The sequence below is a fragment of the Sander vitreus genome, chromosome 8, assembly GCF_031162955.1.
Source record: "Sander vitreus isolate 19-12246 chromosome 8, sanVit1, whole genome shotgun sequence".
NCBI lineage: Eukaryota > Metazoa > Chordata > Actinopteri > Perciformes > Percidae > Sander > Sander vitreus.
The window spans coordinates 18,928,792-18,955,073 of record NC_135862.1 but is presented as its reverse complement, the minus strand read 5'-3'; the positions used below and the strand labels follow the sequence as shown (position 1 = coordinate 18,955,073).

At 41.3% G+C, this 26,282-nt stretch overlaps 2 protein-coding genes across 3 annotated transcripts; both read right to left on the bottom strand.

The window, feature by feature from the left end:
- Nucleotides 1-17,155: 17,155 nt before the first annotated feature.
- On the bottom strand, nt 17,156-18,631 carry LOC144521554 (potassium voltage-gated channel subfamily A member 1-like). The gene has a single exon (XM_078256108.1). It carries the CDS (start codon nt 18,629-18,631, stop codon nt 17,156-17,158), a length of 1,476 nt encoding a protein of 491 aa, XP_078112234.1.
- Nucleotides 18,632-22,649: 4,018 nt separating this feature from the next.
- Nucleotides 22,650-25,096, bottom strand: LOC144521552 (shaker-related potassium channel tsha2-like). 2 transcript variants are annotated; one of them, XM_078256107.1, is made up of 2 exons: nt 25,076-25,096; nt 22,650-24,080 (listed from the first exon to the last, which is right to left on the bottom strand). In XM_078256107.1, exon 2 carries the CDS (start codon nt 24,078-24,080, stop codon nt 22,650-22,652), a length of 1,431 nt encoding a protein of 476 aa, XP_078112233.1. In that variant the 5' UTR covers nt 25,076-25,096. The 2 variants fall into 2 exon arrangements, with proteins under 2 accessions (XP_078112233.1, XP_078112232.1); XM_078256106.1 differs by lacking the exon at nt 25,076-25,096.
- Nucleotides 25,097-26,282: the final 1,186 nt, after the last annotated feature.

The following is a 26,282-nucleotide window of genomic DNA, read 5'->3' as shown; positions in this document are numbered from 1 at the left end:
ATTTAACTATGGCCAGGTGTTTCATCAGGACCAGCAGGAAAAGCCCTGATTTTTCACTCTGTCCTCTGCGGGGGTTCAGTCTGTTAAACTGCTGAAATCTCGCTTTCCTTGAGGACTGCAGCTATGAGGGCATGTAGAGAGGGCATAGTAGCTGCAGTGGCTGGCGGTAAGAGAGAGCTGCCTGTGCTGAGAGGCATCGATGGATTAGGAGACAATATACAATAACACGTTGTTTGTAGTTTTTTGCCTCTCTTTCAGTAACATTTTACAGGTGAATCAGAACTCTCAGGTGCTACTATTGTATCTGTACTTAAGTATTTTGTTCAAACTGGAGGTGAAGAAAGGCTACGTTAAGCTTTCTGGTACAACACATCCACACTGACACTCCTCTGCACAGATATCATACTGAATACTGCAGCATAGGCTACTATATTTTCCTAAGTGAGTGTATGAAAATTATTTCGGGAGGGGGGTGAACACACAAAGTACAGCTGCGCACGGGATCATCAAAAATATTACGAATTATCCTGAGGGGAACATGAATGTCTGTACCAACTATTAATGCAATCCATCCAATATTTGTCAAGACATTTCACTAAAAAACACAAATATCAACCTCATGGTGGCGCAAGAGGAAAAGCTGTATTGACTTTGTGATCACAAAAGTCAATTGGATTCATCCTCTGGGGGACATGAATGTTGCTACAATTGTATGCCAGTCCATCCAGTACTTGTTGAGATATTTAAGTCTGGACCAAAGTGGTGGACTGATCGTTGTTGCATCCTTGGAGCCACATTACTAGCATGGCTCAGTACTTTTAACTATGCTCTGTGACTTTACAACAAGTAATGTTTACAACAAGTAATGTTAACAGTCACTTCAAACAAAGGCAGAGAGGCCTAAGGCCCCCTGACCTTTTGGGCTCCTGGGCCTCTGCCTGATACAATTCATCCATTAAGATCTGTACAGCTGTTTTGCTTTGTCTTACCTATAGACTGTAAAAAAAAAAAAAAACCTTCATGTGTGTCACAACCTGAACTTACATTTAGAGGTTATGTGGTTTTCATATGACATTATGATGGTCGATGATATGTATAAATAATTTCCTGATCCTGGTCTGGCTGCCTGCATGGGAAACCTGTACGGACGGCTCTCATCAGAAAGCACTCTCTCTATTTGTCAGCCTTTGACAGGCTCTCTCTCGTGCACTGCAAGAAATGACCATTTTGACAGGTTACAGTATGTAGTCTTATATAAAGCTATTAAAACTACAGCTGAACGTTTCGTCATTTAATTGATTAGTTGGTCAACAGAAAATGTATCTGCAACTATTTTGTCTATTATCTAAGTCATATTTAAAGAAAAAAATTAGTATTCTGTAGTTTCATCTTCTACAGTTTGAGAATGTTACCACCTTTTATCCTCTTGCGCTCTTTTTAAGTTTTCTTATGTTTTATAAACCCAACTATTCAATCAATAACTAATTGATTAATCAATAAAATAATCAGTGGTTTAATGCATAATAAAATATGTTAGTTAAGTTAGTTGTAGCCTTAATTAAAACACTGAAAACCATTATTTACAAATGCTAGTAGGAGTAAATAATTCCACTTCTTTGCAGGGCTTTACGTTTACATTTTCTTGTGAGAACAAAATAAATAAAGAAAAAGGCAGATACTATAATTGACATAATCACATTTTTTCATCTTAGTTGTCTTTTTCTTGCTTTCCAAAAAAAAATAAAGTTAGAGAGACTCAGAAGATTAAATGACTCAATAAGCTGGATATTTTTTGCAGTGTGCACACAAGCCTTTACTGTAAACTCCACCAGCAGTCCAGTTAGTGTGTCATGGCCAGGAAAACCGACTCTCTGCTGTATGGGGGTCTGTATGTTGTGCAACATGGACAGTGGTTCATGTCCAACAATGTCTCTGTGTCCCCTCCTGTAACTTCAGGGAAAAGACACATTGAATGCATGTTTTATTTTCCTCTTTTGGCTTTTTCTCTTAAAGACATGACAGCTATTTATGGGTCATCAATATTTGACCTGAACATCAAAATGCCTCAATACCGAATATAAGGTTAAGATCTGTTTTCAAAAGAGGTTTAAGAAGTGATAACAAATCAATAGAGTACAGTAATGTGTTGCAGGAGATGAATGACTTTCAGACTGTAGTTGAGACGTCCAGTTAAATGAATGAGACTAATAAATGGGCTACGAGGCAGAGATGGTAGTGGAGGCGTCTTAGTCCATTGACTTAAAGCAGTGGTTCCTAAACTTTTTCACACCAAGGACCCCTAAACTAACACAAATTAGACCATGGGCCCCCATTTGTCCCAGGGTCCCCCATCTGATAGGATTTTTAGATGTTTTATTACAGAAAGTGCATGAAACCCATCATCAAAAAAAGTCTTACATCCTGTCATTGTGTTACTTATGGATGGCATCTAAAGATTTAGCGTAACTTTTATTCTTGTAGTTTATACCTGTCTTATTCTATTTTAGCTGTTTTTATATTCTCTTTAAATAATGTTTTTACTAGTTCTTTTAATGTTTTGTGTAAAGCACTTTGAATTGCCTTGTTGCTGATATGTGCTATGTAAATAAGGCTGCCTTGCCTTATAGGGAAAATAGATTATTTGGAACCCCCTCAAGGACTCCTGGGGGTCCCCGTCCCCCACTTTGGGAACCTCTGACTTAAAGGATAAGTTCAAAATTTGGGGAAATATGTTTTCTTGCCAAGAGTTAGATGAGAAGATTCATACCACAAATATAAGATGGAGCCATAGCAGGTCTGGTTATTTAAGCTTAGCTTAAGGTGACCAGATTTCAGAGACGGGAACACTGAGACGGGGCCCTGGGGGCGTCACTAGACCTAGAGCTGCACTGGGGCACAAGCCCCCCTAGGGGCATGCTACCCTGTAAGAAAAGGTTGTCTATTTTAACGTTTAAATGCATCAATCTGGTGCACTTTGAAAAGAAATCCAGATGTTAGACTTGATTATTCTTATCTATGGATGGAAATATTTGTGCTGTAGCCTGAACTATTTTGCACTTCAGAATTTTAACCATGCACACACAGGTGGAATAGTTTTTTCTTCATATTTTTGCATTAATGTCACTAGGAAGCATACCAGTAGAAATATGTATTCATACGTATATAAGTAAGTGGGATTGTCTGGAATCTGGCAATATAATAACCATTATGGTGGGATACACTGGCTAAGCAATTTACAAAAATGTCTGTGCTGACATAAATAGTTTACATGAGAATACATTATAATTTTGGCCCAAAGTTGGAGACCATGTATAATTTTTTTTTACAATTTCAAAACCGGATTACCCGGGAACCGCTTGTTGTACCGATGCATGTGTTGAGTGAAGAGTTTGTGAGATATTTCACAGAGAGTAATGGTATGCAGAGATTTATGCAGAACGCAAATATGATAACATTTCATGTAAGTTCAATGTTAATTTCCTCGCAAACCTGGCACTAATATCATTGGAAAGCTTAGATTCTGGTTGAGGTGGTTGTGCCAGACTCACACCTTTGGCTGAGTCTCTATCTGTCAGAGGGAGAGCAGGTGTGCGGTTGTGAAGAAGTTGGTAATTTCATGGCGCAGATTAACACTTGCATGCACTATATCCGTGTCACGTTCTCATTAGGGGCTGAGCCCCCCTAAAGGTCTGATCCTAGAATCGCCCCTGCTGCTACTTCATAAGTACTCCACTACACCTCAGAGGGAAATGTTGTCATGTTTACTGCACTACATTTATCTGACAGCTTTTGCTTTATTGCTTCACGCTGGGCTTGTTTCTGCAACAGCTCATTGAGTATCGGATACAATTAAAACTATTGAGATAATATTTTCCTTTTACATTGGTCCAGTATTAAACAAGATCGTTGCAGTCGGCAACGGCTCAATGTAATATAATAGGACAATTGTCCAGCTTGTATTTACGTTCATAAAAGTGCTCGTTTTGCCGTAGATAGGCTCAGATTAATATTCTAAGTGCCTGACAACATTATGGAAAGGATTTCTAAGGAGGTCGACCTTTCTGTTAAAGGTAAGATCCTTTTTTTTAAACATAAAAAGTCAGCGAAACCCACCAGACTCCATGTAAATAAACAGTAATTTTAGCATCATAAAATGGGCATTCTAAAACATCTCTGAGCTCTGAGCAGCGCTTGCTCTGGCTGTCAGCCTGCGCGTGTAGGGTGCACGACTATACGTTTGGTCAATGTTTTCTTTCTTTCATTCCAATTTTGGGTCTGTCAGTTACAGTGAAAAGTGAAATTTCCGGGGACAGCTCCAGCCAGGGATAGGTCACCGAAACCCGGGGACTGTCCCCGGAAACCGGGGACGTCTGGTCACCCTAGCTTAGCTTGAAGACTGAAACATGGGGAAACAGCTAGCCTGGCTCTGTCCAAAGATAACAAAAGCAGCCGTACCAGCACCTCTAAAGATCAATAATTAACACATTATATATTGTTTATTTAATCCATACAAAAACTACATTGAAGCTGTTCATAGAGAGCTAGGCTAGCTGTCTCCCCTTGTTTCCAGTCTTTATAAACAAACATGAGTGGTATTAATCTTTCCATATACAGAAACTCTTGCCAAGAAATACAAATTTCCCAAAATGTCAAACTATTCCTTTAAAAGATCATAACCCTGACAGTATCAATAACTAAACACCCTTTACAGTGACCTTTGGTGCTGCTTCAGACTCCACTCAGCATGTGTGCCTCGGCACAGCCCTTGTGCTTCATGGTGATATCCTTTTGTGGTTTTGTATTTTCCAGCCTCCTTAGCGCTGTGCTGTGATGTAATTGAAGCGGGAAGGTCACAGCACCAGTTTTCGTTGATGTTAAGTTTTGAATTTTCTCCCCCAGACAAGTACGCTGACACTGCACACTGGGCAAGAGGAGCAGGTAAACTGAGATCCATATCGCCTGATACCACAAGGACACATCCAGACAGTTTCTACCCAAGCTGGAGAGATGGCTGGAAAGAAAATGTCCATTAACAAGTAATTAAGTGTCAGTACTTTAATCTTAAACTAACTGAACAAATCTGCCATTAGGGTGAGATAGTTCTGCTTTTTTAGCTATGCTAGTGGCGGGACTCCAGAGATGCGGGTCGATCGATTTACCTCTTTGGCTGACTGGAATATCTTAACAACTATTGGATGCATTGCTGTGACATTTTGTACAAACTTTACTGGTCCCCAGAGGATGAATCCTGATGACTTTGTTGATCCACTGACTTTTCCTCTAGCTCCTCCATGTGGTTGACATTTGTGTTTTTTAGTGTGTCTCAACAGCTATTGGATGGATGGCAATGCAATTTTGGTTGAGATATTCATGTTTCCCTCAGGATGAATTGTAATTACTTTGGTCATTACTTAAACATTAGTTGAAACTTTTAATTTGTCCAATATTTTGGTTTATGACCAAAAATCTGCAAAACTAATGGCAATTTCATCAACCTCAGCTGTAGTTTGTTTAGTGCTAATTAACTAATGTTAGCTTTCTAACACTAAGATGCTGAACATGGTAAACATACCTACTTAACATATTAGCATTGTCATTATGAACATGGTACCATACTGATGTTAGCATTGAGGCCCAGCTGTGCCAAAGTAAAGCCTCACAGAGCTAGTAGCATGGCTGTAGACTCTTATTCCAGCACTGCTTCTTTTCATGGATGAGTGGATGAATAGATGGACTCATCAGTTTATAGATTGATTGTTTTATGGGCACACTGAGGGACGACGGACAATCAGACATATTGATGCATCTTTATAGTTAATGTACTCCGTCATGCATTATTCCTAGAACACGGTGTGATGGCAGACACCACCACATGTGTGAGTGTGTCTACGTCAATGGAAATTGGATAAACCGATAAAAGGATGAGTGGGTAATTCTTGATGAACTCATTCCTCCTGATTGTCACACCTTCACTGGATTGTATCATCTCCTACGTAGCATTACATTACATTACATTATATATGATGATCTATATATGATATAGGGCTGTCAGTGGCCCGAGGTAAAGAGATACATTTAACTGGCCTGAGTTTCACAGAGACCATTTGTGGACTTCCACAAGAATGAGGATATTATGGACGTGCCCTTAATTATTAAACAAGTGTGTCAGCAGCTCGGCCTGATGGAAGTAATGCAAAGAGGAAGTGGGCCAGAGAGAGGACCTCTGGGATTGGGGTAAGAGAGGCTGGTGGGCTTGGACCTGGGGGTGGGGTAGTGTTAGGCCCAAGGGCTTTGGCTCAAGCATGGGAGATCCAATAATGCTGTCAAAGCTATTTTGCACATTGTTGCCATTCAGAACCTACTGTATATGAGGCTGTTAGAGGCGGACCACTGTGCATTTAGTTTTACACAGCGATAAAGCCAACACCAGTGGACACTTGTGATTTGATATAGAGTGATCATATGGTACTGTTATGGGGCCACAATGAAAAGGCCCTTGAGAAACGTTTTGGATGATGTCAACAGGAATGGCATGGCATTTTTGTACAAGGGATATGGGATGAGAGTCTGTCTTCAAAGAAATCGATCAGGGAATAACAAGTGAGCCAGAGGCCTGACTCAGGCAAATCGGCCATCCTGTGTGTGTGTGTGTGTGTGTGTGTGTGTGTGTGTGTGTGTGTGTGTGACAGCGAGGGAGGGCACATGCAGCCACAGTACATTTGCATGAAGGCATGGTTGTAAACACTTATTCCTTGATAAGAACACATTTTCCTAACAGCTGACGAACGTTGGGTTCAGGCAGTTGTAAGATAGAGCGTAGAAGAAGAAGGAGGAGTACGGAGGAGGAGGAGGGCGTTAATCTCGATGGAGGCCTACTGCACCACTGAACGACAGCAACTCAATTAGTTCTACATGCTGATCAGGGATTACCAAGACAGAGGCTTATACCACAGTTTCAATTACATGTTTCTCATTTGCAAGTGGAGGCTGACACCTGGGTGCATGTGTTGACCTGAAACGTCCAATAAACACCAACCAGGAAGTGTATAAAGTTAACTTTTTAGAAAAAAAGTCTGTTGATATTCTGTATTTTTCTTGACAACAAATCCATTAAAAGAACAAAATCATCAATTAAGTGATCCTGTTTAATCGTTGATGTGACATATTACCATAAACACGAGCACTGTTAATCCTGCATACATCATCATGTTGCTGTAAATATTCAGAGCACCAAATCCGCAGCTGAAAATAATCCCCAACAAATGCACAATGTACCCATTTTAGTATTGTATGCTAAAATCTACAGTGCTCAGCTGTTTTAGGAAAATATTCAGTCTTTTATGGAGATTAAACTACAGATTTGTAACTCTTTTTATTACATCCTCAGTAGGAACCAGTGTGTCACGCCCCGGTGACAGTCTGGTGTGTGTATGAATTTGTTTTGTTTTATTTCCTCATTTTGTTATGCCTGCAGTGTGGTTGGTGTGTTTTGTTTTCTGTTTGTCACCTTCATTCTCCACAGTGTGTGGACACGCCCACTCCTGCTGTTCTCTCCCCACACCTGACCAACTCCTCTTCAGCGCACCTGCAACTCATCTGCTCATCATCCGCCTATAAAGACCAGTCTGACTTTCCTCTCCCTGCTGGATCGTTGCTTACCACCAGTATGCGATTTCATCAGCCTACGTTAATTATTGCCAGTCTAGTTCTCATTGTGTATCTAATCTGTCTGTTCTGTGTTCCTAGAAATACTCACCTTCAGAATCTTCTGCCAGCTCAGCCTTCCCTCGGACCCAGCACCTCCTCTGCCAACCCAGCTTTCTCCAGACCCAGTACCTTTACTGCCTGCTCAGCCATCATCGGACCCATCACCTCAACTGCCAGTCCCAGCCTGCTTCGGACCCAGAACCCCCCACTGCCAACTTACTCTCACTGTCTAATAAACAGATTATTTTGTGCCAACTCCAGTCTGCGTCTGAGTTCTGTCCCCAAGCCTGACGCAGTGGGCTTGTGTCTCAAAAAGTATTGAAAGATGGACTACACCATTTCTTGGTTTTGTGGAATTTGTTGACAATAAAAAACAGAATATCACCAGATTAAAAAAGAGAAAGTTCTCTGTGCTTCTGCAGACCACAACAATCCGGTGCAACCAAGGCAGGACAAAAACCGGTATAAAGTAACAAAAAATAGCCGGTGCAACACAGATGTCTTCTTCCTTGATGGTTTTATTACTTAAGGTGCAAAACAGTGACTAACGTTTTGATGTAGAGTTACATCTTCATCAGAGTCCTTGGAGAGAATGGGCAATGAAGCCCTTAATAAGGATCAACAGGTGCGTAAGGGGGCGTGTTAGCTGCCTGAAGATACACCCATCTCAACCAAGGTGTTACACTCAATCAGTCATTAAAAGGCGAATGCCCACACACAGTTCAAAAGTGATTAAAAAAAACAAAAAACAAGGTTCTAAAGTGCTGAGTGTATGTATCCAGAACGCTTCCCTGCATAGAAGTTTATTAATGATATCACCATTGGCCTGCTTATAATGCCTCGCCATGGCGAGGCATTATAAGCAGGCCAATCATGGCTCCCCTGCATCGCTGAGGTTTTGGGGAATTGAGAAAATCATACCCCCATCCAGGGGTGGTGATATAATTAATAAACTTCTATGCAGGGAAGCGTTCTGGATACATACACTCAGCACTTTAGAACATCTAGGTTTAAATGAAGAATTTAATTTAACTTGCTTTCTCTAAAGTCAAAATATGTTAAAGTATAGTATGTAAGATGAATATACTTTTATTTCCATTGTATTGTGAACATTTTATATTTGCTACGTATCAACATTGTTACTTATCAACATTGTTTTTTTTAACACCTTGGTTGAGATGCGTGTATCTTCAGGCAGCTAACGCGCTTGCCAAATCTTCTCTGCCAATGCCAAACGGCTTATTCTGCCATTGACTCGTTTGGTGTTTGGTGTTTGGATGATTCTGCCTATGGCAGATGGATCGTAGGGTCAAAGTGTGGAGAAGACGCGGAGAACGCTATGCTGATTGCTGCACTGATAGAGTAAGACCTTTTGGTGGAGGCAGTGTGATGGTGTGGGGCGGCATCTCCCTCACTGGAAAAACGAGGCTTGTCATCATTGGAGGCAGTCTCAATGCAGAGAGATATAGAGATGAGATTCTGCAACTAGTGGCAATCCCATATCTCCAAAGTCTGGGACCAAACTCTATCCTCCAAAATGACAACGCTCGCCCCCACAGGGGGCGGGGGTTATCAGAGACTACCTCCAGAATGTGGGAGTGGAGAGGATGGAATGGCCTGCCAGCAGTCCTGACCTTAACCCCATTGAACACTTGTGGGATCAGCTTGGGCGTGCTGTTCGTGCCAGAGTGACCAACACAACCACGTTGACTTGCGACAAATGCTGGTTGAAGAATGGGATGCCATCCCACAGCAGTGTGTGACCAGGCTGGTGACCAGCATGAGGAGGAGGTGCCAGGCTGTTGTGGCTGTGTATGGTTCTTCCACACGCTACTGAGGCTCCTGTTTGTGAAATGAATAAATTGTTAAATTGCCAATATGTCTTGTTTCTTCAAACTTCAATCATTCAATCCACCAAACACCAAACGAGTCAATGGCAGAATAAGCTGTCTGGCATTGGCAGAGAAGATTTGGCACATTTTTCATGGCTGCAACCCACATACTCAGCGCTGCTGCTCATCCCACAAATGCATGTTCCTTACAAATAGGGCACAATTTGAAAGGAACTAAACAGGCTTTCCAACGGTATAAGATTAATTGCCAAAAATCATTGTTACCACAGAAAAAAAATCAAACATAAAACTTTATATTAAATTCTAGTGGAGATCCCAAAGGTTTCAGAGATACCAAATAACAGGTTGACTATTAGGAAAAATGATTCTAAAATGATGCACAATATATTTACAATATTCCTTTTGATGGAGTGGTGTGTCTTAGGTTTTAATGTCCACGGAGAGTTGGCCAGTACAGAATATACTGTGTATGTGAAAGTATCACAGAATATGGAATAAGACAAGCTGTAAACCTTACAGTCTAAGCTGTTAACACAACACTGACATATTATGTTGCTATGCAAAAAGTTGCCGGCTTATACATCCAGCAGTTACAGAGAAACATTAGCATTCAGTTGTAGTCGTGTTTCTGGTCACCTGGCAAATCAAAGTCCAATAATCACTCTCCTGTTAGCTCTATTTGGTCTCCACTAACTCCAGATGGAAATATCTGGCTCTTTAGCTGCTCCATTATGTTCTCCAGCTAGTCGCTAACTGTGTCTGCTGTTTGGTGCTGGGCAGGTAGCATACAGTGGATTTAAATCAGAGCTTGTTTTTTTCTTTTCTTTTTACTGAAAACAGCTGCCTGCTGCTGCTGGGGACAGGGTTGGTGACAGCAGTGAGACTGAACCAAAACAGTAAAGTTGAAACCAAAACAATGAACTGAAAGACGATTAAATGCTTTTCAGAGCTAAATCAGTTGGTAATTCTTTGTTGGTTTGTCTTTTACATTACACATAGTCATTTATGCCTTTGCTGATATGGGAATATTGATTAGACAAATGGTAATGGAGGACATGGAAAAAGTAAAAATGAGCATGTAGAAACATAGTTTTCTGACAGTAATGGTTGGATGTTTGAATCCCTATGTGTGTGAGCACGTAACTAGGTGAAAGATAAGATAAGGAAGAGAGAGAGAAAACTAAGAAAAGCAGGTGTGATTTCCTCTACTATGACTGAGCTCCTCTTTTGTACTATGCTCTGTCCTATTACAGTCCAGTGGAGCTTCACGGCACTCAGGAGAGAGCAAGAGAGAGAGAGAGAGACAGACAGGGAGAGAGAAAAAGTGTGTGTATGCAAGAAGAGTGGGACCAGCGCCAGCTTACCCCACCCTTACTGCTGCTGCCTGCAGAGTGAGGAGTGCTGCATTTCCTGAGGGCAATGCAGAGGACAAGGAAGCAGAAGAGGCTCACTTCTGTTAAGGTCACCAAACAGCAAGCACAGAGCCGGGCTGCAGACAACAGAGAGCCTGCGGCGGACAGAGAAACTGAGAGGGACAGAGACACAGAGAGACACAGATGGACAGATAGAGAGAGAGACGATGAGCTGCAGCATTCAGTGTGATGCCTCCGCTGTCCAATGTTCTCCACAAAGATTCCGCTTCACGCCATCACAGGACAGAAGTGGGAATTAATCATTTTCACACCCCAAAAATTGCGCCCATTTCTTTCAGTTTCATCGCTTTATATGATTGGATGTGTTTGTTTGTTCACTGTTTTAGGGTTACTGCCCTCGACAGCTGCATGTATTTAACACTGTATATGATGTAATATGATATAATAAATCATTTCATAAATCACCCTTTTAGAAACAATATGTTTAAGAATATGCTTGAAAAGGTTAGATTTTAAGTAGATGGATTATAAAAACTTAACTCAGCATTTAAAATCTACTCTGAAACAACTATTTTTATACTCAACTATTCAATTACTTTTAAAGCAAAAATACTAAACATTCCCTTGTACAAGCTTCTTAAATGTGATATTCACAGCAGTTATTTGTCTTATGTGATAGTACACTGAATATCTTTAGGTTTTAGACCAAACAAGCAGTTTGAAGACCTCACCTTGGGCTTTAGGTATTGTGATGGGCATGTTTCACTATTTTTATAGATCATTAATGAAATAATTGTAAGTTGCAGCTGTAATAACTTTAAATCCCCTCAGAGTCACGCTCTGATGGATTTAAGAATGTGGAAGAAGCAGAGAATGGAGGGGAGCTCTTAAGGCCCCTGAGGTGTGTAACAACTCACAGGTAATGACAAAGGTAAGTGGGCCTCCCCTGGGACAGGAGGATTAGTGTGTAACCATTACCTTAGCCCCGTGAATCACTGCTAATGGCTTCAGTCAGAGGGTATTGTAATACAATGGTAGGACACGTTTAGATTGAGACCTCGAGCTCTCGCAGACTGCAGCATATTTATGCAGGTGGCTTGATTTATGTAGGTTTTTTGTGCAGGTCCGTAGTGCAGATATACACACCCATCCTGAGCCGAAATGAGAATACACCAGCAGATCCTTAAAAATTTATTGAAGTTAATGTAAGATGAAATTATAAGTGATATAAGAAAAAACAAAAACAAATAACCCTTGCATAGATCACAGACCATGCCTTTGTCATCATCTGACAAACTGAACACATTGTAGCATAATCCTTGGTAAACACAACATGACAATGAAGGCTAGATTAGATAACACAATCAGAGTTTGGTTTGCTTGTGGATGAAAAGAAGAGCAGAATAATTCAACAGTCCTTTTTGCACTTTGCTCCAATGCTTCCCTACAAGCGATTAAGTGTGCATTCTTGACAGGAAAGACAAACTCATAGCCATCACACTTCGAACACAAACAAGATCTTCTCATCAATATTCACCTTTGGCAAGTGAGGTACACAGCATCCCAACATTTGATCCTGTTAAGTGCCTCCTCAGCAGGCAGAAAGCAGTCCAACATCAACACCTTTAGCAAACAAGAATGCCTTAAAACCATTGTAGTACAGAGGAGGGTGTGTGGCACAGGCCCTGTTTAGACATGATGGGCACGTTTCCAAAAACACAGTATCACTACAGTCTAGACTGAGATAATGGGAAAGATGTCACTTGAAAAAGCGTTTCAGTCCTAGAATAGAGATAAAGTTTGAGAAACTAGCCCTTAATGCCTCACCTCACATTCAGAGCCTAGCGAGCACAATCTGAAAATCACAAACACACTGCGCACGGCTCGGATACCCAACGCAGTCTTAGTGATGAGGTCAGCACTAAGGTGCTTTTTGAGAAATCCAGCGGAGCAGAGGACACATTTCACAACAACTTCTGAACAGGGCCTTACAAGAAGCCTTGGTGCAGATGAAAGCAAGGGTTTCTTTTTTTAAATGATGCAACTGTATTATAGTTGATCCATAGTTTGAAAGGCAAAACTCATGCAGTCTTCCATCGACCATGCAGTTTTTTGCGATTAGTAGGTTTCTGTAGAGATACATTGTAGCATTGTAGATTGGAAGAATGTGAACATGGTGTTTGAATGAATCCTGTTTTTTTTTGTTTTTTTACTTAAAACCAAAAAGACAAACCACACTGTTTTTTTTTCATAATAGTACACTTCTTGTCCATATCAATTCATTTATAGCAATTGATCATAATACAGTAGTTTCCTTATCATGGCTTGCCAGAGGAACATATTGTCTTTGATATTTCAGTATATGGCATGTTCTACCTAAATCAGTCATGTTACAGTGCCACCAAAAAAAATAAAAATAAAAACACATTTTTAAAAAAAATCATGCGTAATTGCAGTATATAGTGGTTACTTTTCTCTCTTATTGTAGCTAAATTGCATTTTGTTCTCATGACATTTCATGTTTTTTCTTATAGTTTAATTATGTTAATGTCGTCATTTTTTTAGATCTTCTCACTTGTGTTTGTTTGCAGAAGCATTAACATCTAACAGTAAGCTAAACAAATTAATATGTAAAAAAAAATGTAGGCACCTTCTCTGACTTTCTGCCACACAGCTGATCAGTCTAGTGAACTAACGATAGAGCCATAGATCCTCTCTAAGTGCATTATGGGCTGTTCCTTTGGGGCTGTGTTATAGGTTCAACTGAACCCTTTAGCATGCTTTGATTCTGACTGCAAAACAACTCCAGTCTGACCTGGGTGGTAAATGGGGACTGCCACTATTGCAAAGCCTATATTTGGACTTTTCACAGGTTTCTTTCAATAAAATGTCAGCCTCTATATTTGACTCTACTGACCTTACAAAATCACAGAACAGAGGGTAAGAGATTGGTACATAAACAGCCCTGTTGTGAGTTATCTGTCAAGTGATCGCAGTTTCTCCGACATTCAAAATAGATTTATTTTCCTATTTTTTACAAAAAGCATTTAAGAAACAGGTTATCTGTCTTTCTATTGCTGTTAAGAATGCATGTTTCTGTTGGGTTCTGTTGGGTAATTGAATGCATAGCACCATCCAAACATGCCCTCGCAGCACTGCTAATGTGAGGAGTATCATTTGTATTTTCTTCACCTCACTTACAGCTGTGTCCTGCAGTGCATGTTACACACACCACTACTTTCAAGCATCAGTCGTACAAGAAACTCATTAACAAAGCGAACAATTTCCTGATAGCTGCATTAATGAGACTACTAGAATTTCCTTGTATCTATATATAGCGTTATAATATATGGTATTGGGTATTATTGATGTCCTTCTGTATGAGAAACCCTAATTGAAGATCCCTAACACAAATGTGTATCTTTTTTGCTCTCATGAGAAGTTACTGACATCTAGCAAGGCTCTTGAATTTTTACCTCGCCTGAGGCAGACACTCTTCAGTGGTACAGTACAAAGATCATCCAAATAAAATGACAGATAGTGCCCAAAACTAACCAACCAGCCACCAATAACAAAACAGTAACAAGAATTAGAGAATGAAAAAAGTCTTGTCCAAAATAAAATGTGATGGTAACAAGACAACAATGGTACTCCTGTACTAGCACCACAAAGGATAGCCATTGCACCACCAGAAACAACTATATGACATTCAAGTAGCACTGCAGTGTAGCTTCTTTTTTACAGGACCTTGTCAGGAGAGTGCTAAATTAATAAAAAGAGCGTACCGTACATTACAAAATCTTACTATTATTTGGGTGATTTCATCTCAATACTAAGTGTATTGATGTACAGTAGCTGGAGATTTTCAAGTAGTCATTACAATTTGTCCAATATGCAGTTAGTCTGTCTGGAACAATATGCCAAGAAACATTAGACTACGTATGATCAAGGGTAAAAAAGAAGAAAAAGAATCTCACTATCAAAAAATCTTTTCAAGCAACAGAACAAAATGATTGTGCAAAAAAACAGGCTGCACTTTGCTGTGCATCATAATGCCCAAAGATATTAGGATGACGGATTTAAAAACTATAACAAATGTTTACACCGTATTATACACGTGTGTGTGTGTGTGTGTGTGTGTGTGTGTGTGTGTGTGTGTGTGTGTGTGTTGAAACACATTCAAGCGGCACAACAGTAACTTTAGATACCATTGTTTCAAAGAAACCAACATATAACAGTCAATCTCATCCCGTTAGGGGAGTCAAGCAATCTCTACAAATGAATGTTCTGATTGTGCGTAGCTTTAAGTGAACAAAAGGAGCGGCGTTAGTGGTACACTATTTGTCCTAAGTGCTTGTGTAAAGGCTATACTTTGGGACTCTCACATTCAATGTTGCATGACTGCAGTTTACACTTAAGGTTCCATTTTGCATTATGGTATAGGAAGCCCTGCATTGAAGCTTGCAGCTCTGCAGCAAGTTTGCAATGACCTCACTGAGGTAGAGACCCTGAAAGGATGCATGGTGCACAAACAAAAACAATAGACATAAATACAATATGTTTAAAATGGAGATTCCCTTTTGAATTGGATTGGTAAACATGCAGAGTACAATACATTGCTGCTTAAGGGCATAATTAAGTGCATGACAGCATGAAAACTGGGTTGTGCATAACAGCCATGGATCATCTTTTGTTTGTTTTTTGACCACAATCACCTGCTGTTTTAACCTTGTTCATCTGGCATCATTAACATCATGACCAACAGTGTATCAACACTAGAACACAAGGTAAACCATCTCTGCTCAACCTCACAAATCCCACTGTGCACAGAGGCACTTTCACTGGTCCTGTTGGTGAAAGGGATAAAGGCACTAGCAAATAATGTCTGAATAATTCTCTGGAATATGAAGTGTAATTTGGTATTGATCCTTTTTTTACTGGATTCCAAACCAATATGTACTCAAATGTGACGTGGAAATGGAAGCATGACTAATGATATGTTAACTTTTCTTGTTAAAAGAAGGTCCATGCACTGCACTATTGACATAATACTGTAATTGGTGCTTATTATAATTATATGCATTTTTGATAATATTTATTTGGTATCTTTGACTACTTGTAAATTAGAAACTCTGCATCCTCGAGGTGGGTTTGGATATATTTGATCGCAATTCGGAAACATCCAGAATTTGATTTCCTTAGCTTCCCTGACAATAGGGCACTGCAGAGTGCCTGAATTGCAACAAGCTGAATACTCATGTCATGCATTAAATATACCAGGTTACAAAAGTACCTTCGTCGATAGACCATAATGCAGGTAACTTTTTTCATGCTAAGATCTCATTTATGTACTGTTCCCTTAAGATTGAACATTCGATTTCTATACTTCTAAATTATTAGCATTTCAAATTAAAAACTCATCCAGTGCACTCGTATGAAAACAGATGAGAAGAGGGGGATGGAGCCAGGTATCCGAAAGAACATCCTTTCCATTATGTGAGATATGTCTTGTGCATGCTGATATCAAAATGGAAAGTCTCTAATCATGCTCATGTGAAGCTCACTTTAACATTGTGCTGTGTTGCATCTAAAGGGCATGGCATTGAATCACTTGGTGATATCATAATTACAGCATCTGCTGGAAAACAGCAGCATTGCGGATGTCCGTGAAGCGAGTAGATCACCATCTGTTTACATCCAAACAAGAAAGATCAGTCTTCCTCCCATAAGGTGCTTTGCTGAATAGTAGATCTCATTTGTAGGGAGAGAGGAGAGAGGAGCGAGGAGGAGGGAGCAGGGGTCACCTAACTTCTTGGTGCTTACCACTTGGCTGCAGGTGCTTGCATGTCTCTGCAGACTTTTCTGGTGCATTGTGCAACTTGCTGAAATGTTATCTGTACTCCATGCATAAGATTTTAATGTCACACCTTCATCTGATAGGACAGTGTGTTCTCCTCCAGGGAGCCGTGTATATGCGTAATAGTTGATGTTTTCTTTTTGATGTACCTTTATATTTGTAGGATCAGAAGAATTAATTATTCTATCTACCTGTCATATACTCTAAGAGCTTTGATTTTTCTGTTTCCTTTCTATAAAGCTGAGCATAGTTGTAGGCCTAATGCCATAGAGCGCTTTGGGGAGGTAAATGAAGCATTCCTAACTGATGGTCTACTCCACATATGACAGTCCCATAGAGATCCCAAAGTTACTAACTAAACATGTCTAAACATCTGTAAGCAGCTTGCTTTTATTTACACAGTTTTGGTTGGCTATAGTGCAATTGCCAGTTCTGAGGTTTGCCTCCCTAAAGTTGTCGATGCTATTGTTTATGTCTCCATCAATCTCCATGTACTCTGACTTGCTGACAGTGGATGAACTACGGCGGCTGGAGTTGGTTTCAGAGGGGATGTTGGGATTGCTGACATTGAGCAGCTGGGCCTGCTCTTCTCCCTCGGTCTCCCTGTGGTAGAAGTAGTTGAAGTTGGACACAATGACAGGCACAGGGAGTGCAATTGTCAACACTCCAGCGATGGCGCACAGAGATCCTACAATCTTGCCTCCTATACTGATGGGGACCATGTCCCCATAGCCCACAGTTGTCATAGACACAACAGCCCACCAAAATGCATCCGGGATGCTGCCAAAGCAGGATCCTTCCTCCTCTGCCTCAGCAAAGTAGACAGCGCTGGAGAACAAGATGACTCCAATGAACAGAAAGAAGATCAGCAATCCAAGCTCTCGCATGCTGGCCTTGAGGGTCTGCCCCAAAATCTGCAGTCCTTTGGAGTGTCGTGACAGCTTGAAGATCCTAAACACCCTGACCAGACGGATTACCCTGAGTATGGCCAGAGATGTTGCCTGCTCCCCCACCCCCTCTTTTTCTGGGTCTTCGGCCAGCTCGGTGCCGAGTGTAATGAAGTAAGGGATGATAGCCACTATGTCGATCATGTTCATCATGTTCTTGAAGAAGGCCGGTTTGCTGGGGCACGCCAGAAAGCGTACAATCAACTCAAAGGAGAACCAGATTATACAGAGTGTCTCAATAAGGAAGAAGGGGTCAGTGAGGATATTTGGCTTATAATAAACAGTAGTGTTCCCAACTGCTATCATTCGACCCCTTGGGTCTTCTTTCAGCTGTGGTAAAGTCTCTAAACAAAATATGACTATTGAAATCAGGATTACCATCACAGACACTATGGCAATCCCTCTCGCAGGGCCTGAGCTTTCCGGGTGCTCGAAGAGAAGCCAAATTTGACGCTGGAACTCCTTCTCAGGTAAAGGACGCTCTTCCTCCCTGATGAAACCCTCGTCCTCACGAAACTTCTCCATCGCATCCACTCCCAGCTCGTAAAATTTTATTTCTTCTGAGAACATATCCAAAGGGACATTCACTGGTCTTCTCAGCCGACCGCCAGACTGATAGTAATAGAGGATGGCATCAAAGCTGGGGCGGTTTCTGTCGAAGAAGTACTCATTTCTCAGAGGGTCAAAGTACCGCATCCGCTTTTTCGGGTTGCCAAGCAACGTCTCTGGAAACTGGGAGAGAGTTTTCAACTGTGTCTCAAACCGAAGCCCGGCTATGTTGATGACCACCCTCTCGCAGCATTCATGGTCATTGTGGTCTGGGGGGTAGGTGTCCTGAGGGTGGCCCGGGACAGCCGAGGTATCGTCCATGTTATCTCCTGCTACCACAGTCATTTTGGGAGGAGGTGGAGGGGGATGAGTAGGAGGAGTTTTGTTGGGATCCCGGTTAGTCTGACTGAGCAGGCATTCAGGTTTGGGGCAAATTTTCCACTCCTCAGCTTCCCACACCCCTTAAATTGTTGGAGACGTCCCCAGATATGAGAGGGCTGGTTGGCTGCTTTGCCTTAGTGCGGCTCCACTGCGGCTCTCGCTGACTTGACCATTGCTGCTATCCAGTGCATCTGCTGCTGTTGTTACTGCTGCCTCTGTCACTTAGAGAGAGAGAGAGAGAGAGAGAGAGACAGAGAGAGAGAGAGAGAGAGAGAGAGAGAGAGAGAGAGAGAGAGAGAGAGAGAGAAAATAATGGGATCAAACTGCCAAGATATTGCTGGCTCAGCATTTTTTGCAGTTATTTATTTATTTACTTCTCTCAACCTGCAATTAGTGCTGTTAACCAGTAGTAAAGCAAAAAAAAAAAACACTACCAAAATGATGAATTTGTATGACATTTCTATAATATAGACACTTATAACCTTTCAGATTTTCTTCCACTACACAGTATTTTCTACATTCTTATATAGGTGATTCTATAGGTATTTTTTATCCTGTTTTTTTCTGATACACTCGTATGATATTTCTATACGGATGTTCATTTAAGTTTAACACAAATGCTGTGATTCTATGTCTTAAACGATGTATCCTACGCTATTCTAAGCATCCTGAATAACATCTTCTGGCATAACATCTGATACTTATATCACACCAACTGATGTTTTTACATGCTTACATCAGGCCTACTGCAGGGCAAAAAAATGCATCTGCAAGATTGAAAAACAATACAGTAGTTGTCTATTATCTCTGCATCAACAGCTGTTGAGAAGAAAATTATCTAACCGATATCATTATTGTATAAGTCAGCAGTTTCGAGGCTTACGTGGGCTGATCTTGAAAGGTCTTGAATGCTCTTATCCTCGAGTAAAATCATCCAACGGCAGGGCAGCAGTGGGCGTCATGTGGCAACTTTACATTGCACCTACCAAAAAAAAAAAGCCTAGAGCCTTACTGTGCTCATCGCCATCCTAACTGTGTCCGCCACAAAGTGCCTTACGATGTCTTTAGACGATAAAGCAAGATAAGATAAGACAAAATGAAAATCAGGTGAGTCTAACAAGGAAAGACAGAGATGAAAAATGAGCGAAAAGAGAGAAAGGCAAAGCTGCAGCGTCGGTAGTTGCTTGAGCGGCGGCACGGTGGTATGGACAGCTTACAGTAGCCTATACCGCAGGAAAAAAATCTTGCGCTGCAATTCAGGGGGGCGATACATTAAGGGGCAATAAGCGAGCCCTTGGCATTTCCAGACAACACTGCATCAGCAGAAATCTGCTGCTTTTTGCGACAGGATGACGGGCAGAATGTGTTTCAGCGCGGCTCGGAGAGCAGAATAAAAGAAACCAAAACGGATAGTTGAGGGCGAGTCAAGTGCAGCAGCCAGGTCCAAATGGTTTATCCACAATGTTAAGCAAGTTTTGCTGTGCATTTCACATGCAAGTGCAGGGGAGGTGAGGAAAAGAGAGGAGGGGAGGGGAGAGGAGAGGGAAGGAAAGGCAGCAGGAGAATGAGGAGGAGGAGGAGTTGGAGGGGTTTCGACGCAATGCAGACCGGCTCTACTAAAGCACGCCGCCAGAAGTTCTCCACACACCACAAAAACAAGAGCGCTTGTGTGCCAGCACTGGCGCAATCAGACTGCAAAGGACAGCATGTAACAAAACCTCTAAATCCACACTGGGTAACATCTGAGATGTTTAATAATTTATAAAACTAGCCTATCATCAATCCATCAAATGGTGAGAGATTAATCTTTTCATTCCATCACTCCCGGATTTAAGGATTCCACGGTTAGACGTGTCAATATCTGAGTTAAATGTGAGACCAAAATTATTTTACTAGTGAGCAATAAGAAGGATACAAATCGTCAACAATGTGTTTGCAGATCTCATAGCTATGGAACATCACATCAGGGGTTCTTGCATCCAGGATGCATCTCAATATCTGATCATTTATGATACTGACTAAGTTATAACACTCGTCGCTACAAATGGCTCCAGAAGTCACAACAGATCTGAGACAAATGCAGGAATGTTTGGCTCTACAGAGGATAAGTTTCAGCACCATGGACAGCGCAGATGATTGATACACCTCACAGAAAACTACAATTCCCAAAACAAACACCAGCATCACTACGATACAGTATCGTAAAGAATAAATATATTTAGTAATTGCTGACTTTGAGGGCCTGTATGTAGGTGGATGGTTTTCCGGGGCCTTAAAATACATTGAGGGGTAGAGCTGACTTTCTACAACCACAACAACACAAAATCATGTAATCAGACCTATGTTTAATCTGTTAAAATGTGCCTCCAGCCAAATAAATCCCCATACAATCACTATGACATTTTATTAAGTTAATTGGTTTTGTGGCAGGACAGCTGGTTCTGCGCCTTTTTAATCATTCAGCACCAAAAGTGATAAAATGTGTTGAATTAATTAAGGGCATGGATTTGTATTTTTCTTTACACCAATGACTTGCTGTTTGCCTTCTGTGAGTCTGATCTGTATACTGAGAGTGAAAAATAACGAGCGGTAGTATATTTTCTGAGTCAAAATTTATTTATAAAAATGATTAAGTTAAGTTCACATACATGTTTAAATTAGAAAAATAAATATTTAATTACATTTAAAATTCATAATGCATTCGTGCCATGCAGACATTGCATTGTAATGGCTGGGGCTGTGGTGTTGTGTACAGCGAGCTGTAATGCAATCCGAATGTTTTTAACAGCCCAGAGGCAAGTTGCGACTCCAACTTTGCATTAAAAGCTGCATAAGAAAAGGGACAATTCAGAATTACAAAACGCAGGCTTTTTATACAAATAAAGCGTGGTCATTAATAAAGCCTGCACAAAAGAATGTTGTTTTTTCTAATGATGATACACACAATGTCCATTAAGGCAGACTGAACATTTTCAAAGCGTTTCCTCCATGAGGTCTCTGTAGGCTATCCAATACTTTGGAGAAGAAGAGAATCCCATGCTTGTATTTTGCTGCGACTGTGAAGGAGTAACAAGCTTCAGATAATCGTCTGCCTCCTGCAAGTAAGCAGAAAACAACCCACTATGTTAAAAGTGAGAGAAGCAGTCAGGCTTCTGCTGAGCAATCATCGATACAGAGTCAAAGAGCATGATCTCTGGGGCTTATGCATACATCAGTCGGGCCAGCTGTAACAGTGCAAAGATACTCAAACTCACATGAAGCCTGAGCAGAAGTGTTATCTGCAGGAATATTTATCATCCACAGAGTGGCGCTCAGAGCTCACTTGTTGTGATCACTTTCATATAGACGCATATTACAAGCTCCAAAGAAAAATGAAGTCGGCAATGATTTCTATCTCTCATTGTAAGATTTGTTAGCTTCTCCATGCAGAGCTGGTCGCCTGGTGCGTCACGAGTTCTCCTCTTCTACTTTATTTAAAGCCTAGGTACTTTGAGAAGAGGCTACGTGATTTTCGCAACAGTCTAAAGACATAGTTTGGTTCGTGCGTAAACAAAAAAAAAAAAGAAATAAAAAAAGAAATAAAAAACATACACTCAACTGAGGAATTAAAAATAAGAAAACATCTCCAAATTTATTTTTCTTTGGTTATTTCAATTTCCCTTCATAGATTGAATTACTGCTGATGGCTTTTCAAATACCCCATGCGTACCCCAGAGGTTCCCAAATGTTTTCATGTGAGGGCTCGCTTTGGTGCACAGATCCCCACGTATTGATTTGCACCCCCTTCAAATCCATTGCCATCTAGTGAATTAAAGTAAGGTGAACTTAAGACAATCCTTAAGACAATCCTCATCTTTATCTGAGGCTCCACGTTTGGGAACCACAGCTTGCGTAAAACAACTGCAGCATCCGACATGGAGCCTAAATTGTAAGCAAGTCCACTGGAAGACAACTCACCAGAAATAAAATCGTCTTGCAACGTTTATACGTCTGACAGTCTCCCTGTGTATGTCTCCACTGGGGTTACGTTTGGATATGTCAAAGTTTCCAAGTCGTCGCTTTCCTGAAAGGACTCTGTTTTGGAAAGCGACAGGTTACTTTTGTTTGAATCACATTCACCTAAGGAGGGCTGCTGCTGCCCGCATGTCACATGTACGTACTGAACATTTTCCTCATCCTCGTTCTCTCTGTGGTAGAAATAATTGAAATTTGACACTATGACAGGGACAGGTAAAGCTATGGTTAGCACTCCGGCGATGGCGCACAAAGATCCAACGAATTTCCCCCCGATGGTGGAGGGGCACATGTCTCCATATCCAACTGTGGTCATTGTCACCACAGCCCACCAAAATGCATCAGGTATACTTGAGAATCCAGATTCGGGGTCTTCTGCTTCTGCAAAATAAACAGAACTGGAGAATAAAACAACTCCAATAATCAGGAAGAATATGAGCAGTCCCAGCTCCCTGAGGCTTGCATGAAGCGTTTGGCCGAGAATCTGGAGGCCTTTGGAGTGTCTGGAAAGTTTAAAAATCCTGAAAACACGGACCAGACGGATGACCCTCAGTATGGCCAATGACGCAGCCTGCTGACTGCTGCCCTGATGCTCTGCCAGATCAAGGCCCAGGGTGATAAAATAAGGAGCTATAGCCACAACATCGATCAGGTTCATTATGTTTTTAAAAAAAGCTGCTTTACTGGGACAGGAGAGAAACCTCATGGTGAATTCAAAGGAGAACCACACAATGCAAAGTGTCTCCACCATGAAAAACGGATCTGTAAACGGACTGGGCGCTGCGTGAGCACTTCCATTGGCGTGATTGTCGGGCACTGCGGGGACTTCTCTAAACTCGGGTAAAGTCTCCAAGCAGAATATAATTATGGATATTAAAATAACCATAACTGACACAATGGCATTTATCCGAGCAGGTCCTGAACTCTCTGGATACTCAAACAGGAGCCATAGCTGGCGTAGATACACGTTGTTTGGCAGCGGGCGGTCCTCTTCCCTCGATAAGCCCTCATCTTCTCGGAAAACTTCTATGACTTCTTCATCGAATTCATAAAACTTCAGTTCTTCCAGGAAAATATCCACAGGTACACTTACGGGCCTCCGAAGCCGCCCTCCTGACTGGTAATAATAGAGGACGGCATCAAAGCTCGGCCTGTTCCTGTCAAAGAAGTATTCATTTCTCAGCGGGTCAAAGAAACGCATCCGTTTACGCGGATCTCCCAAAAGCGTGCTCGGGAAGCGGGAGAGGGTCTTTAACTGCGTCTCAAAGCGCAGACCTGAGATGTTGATGACCACCCTCTCGCTGCACTCCTGGTCCGCGGGTTCCAAGTCAGCAGCATCTTGCAACAAAGGAGTTACGACCACAGTGTCGTCGTGGTTCTCCTGGGACACCACAGTCATGTTTCACCCCTCCGAGGGTAAATCCGTCACTCACCTCCTTGGTGGCTTCCTCTTGCCCTTTTGCCTTTGCGTCCTCCCAACCCGCTTTCTCATGCAGCCGCCCGAGACAATGTCCCCTTTTTGCTCCCCAACAATTTTGTTTGTTGATATCCAAAATCGTTGATTTACACAGTCCTTTTGTCAGATTAGTGCCTCTGAACTGTCAACTTTCAATGGTGCATACAGATCTCCACTTGCATAAGCTATACCGATGGCTATCATATTCATACCATTTTAAACTCCAAAGCCCTCCCCAAGTTGGAAGAGCAGATGACACTTGCTGCTGCTGCTGCTGCTGCTGTCCTTCTCATACTCATTCACTTCACTGTAGCAGTGATTTCCATGCAAAGGGGTAGCCTTACAAAATCTTTTTAATTGTAAGTGAATGCCTTTTTAAAATATCCCACATCAAAGTCCTCAGTCGTTTTTTTATTCAGAGCAAGGTCCAATAACTTTTTCAGATCCAGAGTCGACTCAGAAATGAAGTCTCTCACCCTGGCTGCAGGTCCCTCATTCATGAAATCACGGGGCTATTCTAGTCACAAGGGGAACCTCCAGAACCCGTCCTGTGTCTACCTGGGGTCACAGCCCACAGTTTTAGAAACCAGGAGTACATACAAAAGTAACAAACAGTTTTTTTCTGCGGCTATTAAATGTCTCTTGAAATAAACCAAATGAAATAACCTAAATATTTTGAAACATGGGGCTTCGTATAACCCGTAGACTATATAACCAGGACCCAGCTAGTGGAAACTGCTGGCTTAACTGACACTTGAGTAGGCCAGACAGGATAGCATCTTCAGGAAGCCGCAGCAGAAATAACATTCACCATTCATAGCGTTTAAAGGGCTCAATTGTACAACTTCAAACACAGGGAGCCCCAGAAAACAAGTGACCCTGGCCACTGAGATACTGAGGTGTAAAAAAAACCCAAATGCAAGTACTTCTAATCTTATTAGTTCCTTATCAGACCCTGCAAATCCTCTGAAGTCAGCATAAGAACTGAGTGTATTATCCAACACAAGTTTAGGGTCAACTTTCTTTCATGTTAAAGTTTAATAATTCTATTACTCTTGGATATTAAATGATAAAAGGTTTAGAATATGTGGCCAGGGTGTGCAGAGTGAAGTTATGTGTACTGCAGCATTGTAGTATTTGTAATATCTATTTATAGCTCAGTTTTTTTCCACTTTCATTGCCTTCATAAAGCTGCATCAGGTATGTCAGTCACTGCAGTTGTAGACAGGATCGGAGCACATTAATAGCCCAAGGGCGCTAATCAGTGTTACTAAAACCAACCTGGATGGTTTGCATTATTCTGTTGATGCGGTCAATCTTTCAGCAGGTATAACATGCCACCACAAACATTTATGTCAGAGAGGTTTTTATTTGTTTTCAGGTTAATAAGCACTGGACCTTAGAGGAGCACAGCTTTTTTTGGCCTTTCCATTCACTAAAGAAAGAGTTGGATGTCAGAGTCAAATGTCAGAGTCAGGACACAGTGCCGCCTGCTACTAATGTGTTAGCATATAGCGTTCACCAAATGACTGTCTGGGTCAAGCCAAGGTGTCAGGGAGTCAGGCCTTGACCGTAACCAAGGAAACAAACAATAACAAACAAGCTGAGAAATGGACAGGTGACTCTTGTATATCGGTCAGACAAAAAATTAAATACTCAAAGGATTTATCAATCTTTCAAGATCCACAGTAACCTCCCTGTGTCACCTTTATTTATAATTGTTCAAAATTCATTGGTGGTGCATTTCATCTTTTTGGGATCAAAAATCTTATTTTAGCACATTATTCATATTAACTCTTGATTATTTAATAACAGTATTAAATAACAGTATTAACAGTATACTCCATGCATGTTCCTGGTGGGTCCTCCAGTACTGCCTTCGATAAAAATCCATACATTTAGATATGCAGATAGAAATGCATGTACAGTATGTGCATACTTTACAGTGACTGCATGTAATGAGACGTAGCCTGGGAGACACATGCCATAAAGCCTGCAGAGTGCATGAATGCTGACAGCGAGGAACCTCCAGTCATTATTAATGGCTCGACCTATGAATGCAGGAGACTCCCATGGAAACAAGATACTGTAGATTCACTCACTCCAAGAAAACTGCTTTCTCATCATTCTTCAGAGAAATCAATT